At 41.2% G+C, this 6,904-nt stretch overlaps 1 protein-coding gene across 1 annotated transcript in view; it reads left to right on the top strand.

Annotated features, from left to right (window-relative positions):
* Positions 1-6,904, top strand: part of LOC108749666 (Down syndrome cell adhesion molecule-like protein Dscam2) — a 95,860-nt gene that overhangs the window by 83,604 nt on the left and 5,352 nt on the right. The window contains exons 17-23 of the mRNA XM_018488497.1: positions 870-1,018; positions 1,224-1,378; positions 2,627-2,808; positions 3,756-4,052; positions 5,314-5,610; positions 6,000-6,135; positions 6,206-6,333. Coding sequence (XP_018343999.1) covers positions 870-1,018; positions 1,224-1,378; positions 2,627-2,808; positions 3,756-4,052; positions 5,314-5,610; positions 6,000-6,135; positions 6,206-6,333 — 1,344 coding nt within the window. The remainder of the gene's footprint in view (positions 1-869; positions 1,019-1,223; positions 1,379-2,626; positions 2,809-3,755; positions 4,053-5,313; positions 5,611-5,999; positions 6,136-6,205; positions 6,334-6,904) is intronic.

Raw genomic sequence — 6,904 nt, forward strand, 5'->3', positions numbered from 1 at the left:
TTTCATGCCACAAACTTCTCTTTGAAAACGCCCCTTGCCCTGGCCGCTCGTTAACTTTGGATGTCCTCATTTACGCCTAATCGACTCGAGTCTCCCCGCCGGGTGTTAAATTATCGAACTTAACGCACGAAGGGGCATGGAAGCGTCGTGGTGTTAACGCGCATAAAACATGTTCTTGAGGCAAGCACCGTCGAGAATTATTATCGCTCTTACGAAAATCGAGTCTCGCGAGGATCGAGATTGCCGAGGATACCGGCGAAACGATGATAAATACTCGCCCTCGATGTCCTACCGTGTAATGCACCTATATGTACGGAAATATATGTATTGTCTCGGTATATTGCGAATGAATGATTTTAATGTCCGCGCGCGTATTTGTATTAGATCCACTAAAGTTCCGCGCATCTCTGAATTGCAGAGATTAAAACTAGAGATAATCCACATCACTCCGAGATCTCGCGCTACCGTTGCGAGTAATAGCTTCGAATTAATTGCCAACTGAACGCCGGCGTATAACGCCGGCTGTGTATGCACGCCTGATATTTATTGCCAGTTATCTTTGCACGAGTTTGTACGGCTCTCATCCTCCATTAAAATGCCATTCGCTTGATCGATCCGTCCACTCATCACATACGATCCGTCTTTGCGGGCAACTGTTAAACTACAAGCTCACGTCGCGGAGAAACGAAATAGGTTTATCGACCAGAGCGTACGCGTTGTACAAGTTAATCACGACGACGTCGGTCCGTTCCGGCGTCCGGAGAATTTTCGCTCGTGGAGATACAGCTCGCCTCGCGAGACTCGTCTCGCGATTACGCTTAAGAGATCGTACTGCATCCTTCTAAGCGTTGTTGCCTTTTGCTGGAAAGACGTGTGGCATGAGCACAACACGCAGAAGCTGGTAGCCGGAGACAACACGGTCGCTCGGGTATCGCCCCTAAAACCCGCGACTACCTACCACTTTCGAGTGCTTGCGGAAAATCATCTTGGAACATCAGCGCCAAGCGACATCCTTCATGTCAGTATCAAACATTTGTCGAAAGACGAAAGAATAGAAAAAAAAAAAGAAACTTTCACACAAAGCATGATCGAAAGAAAAATAAAAAAAAAAAAAAAAATCTTTCACATTATCACGAAATCATTAACGTTGCGTTAACGTCAGACGGATTGTTTGTTTTTTTTACGTACGCCGTTTCGGGGGCGTCTCGAAATTTTCGAAACAGGTGCAAACGGACGGCGAAGTGCCCGGTGGACCGCCCAGGCACGTCTCCGTGGAGCCCCTGGGCCCGCAGCAGCTCAAGATCACGTGGCAACCGCCGGATCGATCCCTGTGGAACGGCGAACTACTCGGATACACCATCGGCTACACCAATCTCGGGTATCGTTATCTGCTTACCGCTCTTGAACTACGGTAGTTTGCGCCGTTTAGCGTCCGTCACTTCGAGCCCAAAGCCCTGAACAATGATCGCGATGATCTCTCCATTCGCGCGGTGGGATAACAGCGAATTCGCATAACCGAGCTTAAATCGCGCGACAACGTTATGCCTTCGTTAATATTGATTTTGCGAGAAAATATTTTTACGGTGAAAACTGAAGCGACGTGGAGGAAGACGTTTCGGAAAGAGACGGGATCGGCTGCGATAATCTTTATACGTATTATTTTTGCGAGATAGATCATTTTAGATGCATTTATTTTCTAATAAAATTATAAATTATAAAACCGTTGAGGCTATTTTAGCATATGTATATATATTTATAGCATAATTTATATTCATATAAAGAATTGGTTTATGTCTCGTCTAATTGCAAGATATAAGAGTTTATTTATAGAAATATAATTTACGACCTAGATAATAAACTTTGTTTTTTTTTTTTTTAAATAAGATTCCAAAATTGGTTTTTCTAAAATCAAATTTATTCTTTGATTGAGAAAGAAAAACTGTCATGATAAAAATCGTTTTGCAATGAAACTTCTTAAATTAGACATGGTAATATTTGCGCTGTGATATTTTATACCAGAATAATTGGATCATACTTTGACAGTCCGGTCGCGCAGAAAGAGAGAAAGTAGCAGAAATTCTTAAAATACCTTTTGTCCAAGTCTCCGTAGTTATATTCCATTGAATTTTGAGATTGTTACTGCCTCCATTATATTTGAATCGGACGGCGGAACGTAATAAATGCGGACGATAAGGACAATTTCCGGTAAACTTTGGTGACGGCGACTTTCGTGCCAAGGATTTCCCGTTCTTAGACAGCACCAACTTGCGAACAATAGGATGTATAAGAGAAGAAAAGATGGTTTATATATTTTAATGCGTACTCTGTCTGTTTGTTACTCTGTTAACTTTTGTCACTGGAACTCGTTCAGCTAACACCTAACAACAAGAGTCTCTATACAATTTAAAAGTTATAAGAACGGGAGATTCTGTCTTTCTCTCGTTTAAAAATAAAACTTTTCCAATCGATTATTTACAAACCAATTTAATGGTTCCTCTTCTTGACACACTTCCTATTCGCGCGGTTGACACATAGTGTTCACACTTCAGTGCTGTCGATCGCCTTCTCGTGCTTCTCGCGTTATCTTTTCGCTTCAACGAATCGTAGTTTCGCGGCTTTATTTCAGAGGAGATGATCAATTGACGAACACGACGCGAGTAGGGATCACAGGAAACGGGGACGGCTCGCACGATTACAGGCTGACGGGACTACGAAAATATACCCAATATAGCGTAGTAGTAAAGGCGTTCAATAGCAAAGGAGATGGCCCAGGATCCGATCCCGTGACGGCGCACACATTCGAGGACGGTGAGTGAGGAAAATTTTCGTTTATCGTGGGATTTCGCGTTAATAAAAATATCTGGCACGTTAAACAAAGCAATTACGGCGTGCCGCTTTGTGGTAGTCTCTTTGCATTTTGATTGCGAGCTAAATGTAATTGAGAAATGCAAATGATGAGATCAAGTTTCATATCACAAATTAATATCATAATTTAAAGTTTGTCACATATACCATATTGGTGCACAAACATTCAATACGATATATAATGCATAACGTTCAACAACGGCAATCATTTGCGCAACGATATTGGGTTATGGAACGAGCCTTTACGCAACACAAACTAAATTGCTACAAAAGTCAACATTGACAATAATAATTTTGGTTGAATTTTTTGTTTTATCACCACTTATATTCTACCAGATTGAATTCTGTTTTAGCCTAAATCACAATTTTTGCAATCGAGATTCTGTTTTCTTATTATTTTCTTCGTAACCCGGTTGATTAAGTTTTAAATATATTCAGCTACCCAGAAAATTGGCCAAACTCGTGTTTTCCTATACAAACATTTTTAACTAATTACAAAGACAGATAGATACATAAAAATAAATTTTCATAATTATTCTCAAATTAACTGTATCCGTTATATTAATTAATTTGTTTTAATGCACAAAGGTAAACTGTAAACCATTCTAAGCGGCGAAACAAGAATTACAATAAAGTAAATAATAATATTAATTAATTTATATCAATGATTTTATGTACTATTAGAAAAGCACAAATAACATTTCTGATATAATATAATCCTGTAAACAATTTTTTAATAATTTTCGAAACACTTGAAACCAATTTCGCGAGTCACTCGTGAGTTCTACGAGTCTGCGAGCGATAACCAATAACATAAACTCGAAACCACATTTTTCGACACGTCAAAGGAGTAATACGCTACAGCGATTTACGGTACCGATTTGACATAGTTCCAAGTGCGCCACCGCAGAATGTAGCTTGCGCCGCACTGAATGGTCAGAACATCCAGGTGACCTGGAAACCACCGCCTTCTGACAAAGTTCACGGGGTCGTGCTGGGGTACAAGCTGCTGTATGAAGCCGCCTCGGACTCGCAGACCAGCAGGGAAACGAAAGTCAGCCATGCTCTCAGCACGGTTCTGCATTCCCTGAGCCCGTACACCAACTACACGGTGCAGGTACTCGCATACACCAGGGCCGGAGACGGCGTCGCGAGCAGTCCTGTGTCTTGCACCACCGGCGAAACCGGTAAATAGCGCTTAGATTACTCTGACGTCGTTATTCAATTTATAGCTTATTTTCTATACATTTATTTGAGAGAGCATATTTATAGCACGTTTAATATTCCCCGAACGTTTAAAAAGTTCAAGACAAAGGTGAATCAATAATCTGTGAGGTTCTTTTATAAATACGTTTTATCTGTAATGTAAATGTTACGTAATATACGCTCGACCTATTCTATTTTAGAAATTTAAGAATTATAATTTCGATTAAATATTATATTATATAATCTGGATTAAAGTTATTTTTTAAGGTTCAAGCTGCAATTATGCACATTGAAAAGAAGAGTTTGATAATCATTACTAAATACTTAGTAAAATAATTCCAATCAAACGTTTGGTCAATGTAACCAAAAATAATTTTACTTTTGTAAACATGCTACTAAGTACTTTCAGATGGTTAATCATATTATTATGCTTGCGCAATAATACTTATTAAATATTTAGAAAAGTAAAATTAATTTTGGTTATACTATTAGGTTGTTCGGAAAGTAATTTCGTTTTTTCCCAACAGAGGACTTATTGTATTTTTTCACAGCCAACTTCACACTTAAGCCGCATAATCATTATATATTTTGACAGCTGATATAGCAAGGCTTGCTTGTGAAAAAAATTCGATTGATTCTACGCAGTAGTTTTTGGTTGGTGCCCTATCAAATATGAAAGTGAAAAGCAGCATTTTCGGCATATTTTACTTTTTTACTATCGAAAAGGTAAAAATGCTGTTCAAGCAAGAAAAAAATTATCCGATGTGTATGGAGAAGATGTATTGACAGAACGCCAGTGCCAAAACTGGTTTGCAAAATTTCGATCCGGCAATTTTGATGTTGAAGATGCACCACGTTCTGGAAGGCCAGTTGAAGCTGATGAAGACACAATAAAGGCATTAATTGATCCAAACCGGCGAATAACAACTCGTGAGATCGCTGAGAGATTAAATTTATCGAATTCGACCGTTCATGATCATTTGAAACGCGTCTGATTGAAAATCGTCTTTCATTTTCATAAGAAAAAACGAAATTACTTTCCGAACAACCTAATATAACAATTTGATTATTTCACTCAACATTCGATAGTTATTACCTGACGACTCTTTTCTCAGTGCACAAACGATGTCTCGCATACGTAAGACAGCAAGTCTCACAGGATTAACTAATTCTTTACTCTCTTTCGAAGCTTTTCTTTCTGTATAAGTCATTGACGACCAAAGAATGGCATTCTGCCGGCAGTTCCCGACGCACCGGAACGCGTAAAGGCGGTGGTCAGCGGTGAGAACGCCGTCGTGATATCTTGGTTGCCGCCGCGACGGCCGAACGGGTTGCTCATTCAGTACACCGTCTACATCCGCGTGTTGGAACAGGGCCAGGAGGTGAAGATCACCAAAAGCATTCTGCCGGCGCAGAATCTGCATCACGAGGCAACCGGATTGAAGCAGCACGAGACCTACGAGGCGTGGGTGACGGCGTCGACTAAGGTCGGCCAGGGTTCCAGCACGCCGGTCATCAAGCTTCAACCCAGCACCACCGGTAAGTTGCTCTCCGAGGGATTGGGGAGAATATTGAAAAATTCCTCGCTTTTACCGTAAAATTCTATCGCGTTGGATCGCTCTGTGAACGTATCGATATAACTTTTCATTTTTGCCGAGTTCCGAGAACACTATACAACTGCTGAAACGCGCATCGAATATTATATGGGGGGCAGTATACAGCTTCACAGGAAGGATGGTCCATGTTCCATAAAGGAAAATGCTCTTTGACGTATAGCATGCTCCACGATCGATAGCACGAACGTAAGCACGTTGCTTGTGACTTTTCGATAATACCCACATTTGCGGGGGAGACATAACGGTGTGCACAAATGGTATGAATGGTATGAATGGTACGAAAAAACTCGTAACGGGGGTCCCTTTAATCAGTTCCAGCTGCTATAATATCGTACGGTGTGCCCATCGTGGTACCGTGGCGAGTGGACGTTAATATGGCTTGCCTCGTCGTCGGCGATCCTCGGCCGAGCGTCGAGTGGCGACGTGCCGACATGAAACTGCAACAAAAGTAAGTGCGACCGAAACGCGTAGCGCAAACACGCTGGTGGAATGTACGTTTCACGGGACGAGTTTTCCAGATCCGACGTGGGGCCAGACAATACCTTAACTTTGAGAAACGTGCAGAGAAGTCATGAAGACAATTATTCCTGTCACGCGAAGAATTCGCTTGGCACGGACGAAATTACATACACGCTGCATATACAGGGTAGGTCGGTGCAAGTGAAATCATTAAGACTACCGCGAGAGTCAGACTCTCGAACGTGATAAGCGCGTTCATTGTGCGTACGAAATTTTTATCTACCGCGGAAGTAACGTATTCGCCTCTCGAGGATAATTCGATTTCAAGTTTACGTTAGAATCTTTCCAAAGCGGCGTTTACGCCGATAAGATGCGTAAAACTTGAGCTTTAAAACTGAAATCTGTAAGAAATTTACCATAATCGATTTTCCTCACATTCGACTGCGATTGGTCCATTTACGCTCCTTACGGGAGCTTCAAGTTTAAGTTTTACGCATCTTATAAAGGATATCTCGTTGCAGACGCCGCTTATAAAGGAAGCGTTATAACAACTTCCTAACAGAATTGTAGTGCCTGAGCTTTAGAGGTATTATAACTTAATAAATATTAGAATTATAATTTCGATTGAACGTATTACGTAATCTTGATTGAAGGTACTCGTGCTAAGACTCAAACTGCGCGCACAAGTTCGCGTGCGAGAGGGGGAGTCTTACAGGACTAACTCCTACGAATTCTTATTCATGCGCGCGCGCGCGCGC

Source organism: Trachymyrmex septentrionalis, unplaced genomic scaffold, assembly GCF_001594115.1.
Source record: "Trachymyrmex septentrionalis isolate Tsep2-gDNA-1 unplaced genomic scaffold, Tsep1.0 scaffold31, whole genome shotgun sequence".
In the NCBI taxonomy this organism is placed as follows: domain Eukaryota; kingdom Metazoa; phylum Arthropoda; class Insecta; order Hymenoptera; family Formicidae; genus Trachymyrmex; species Trachymyrmex septentrionalis.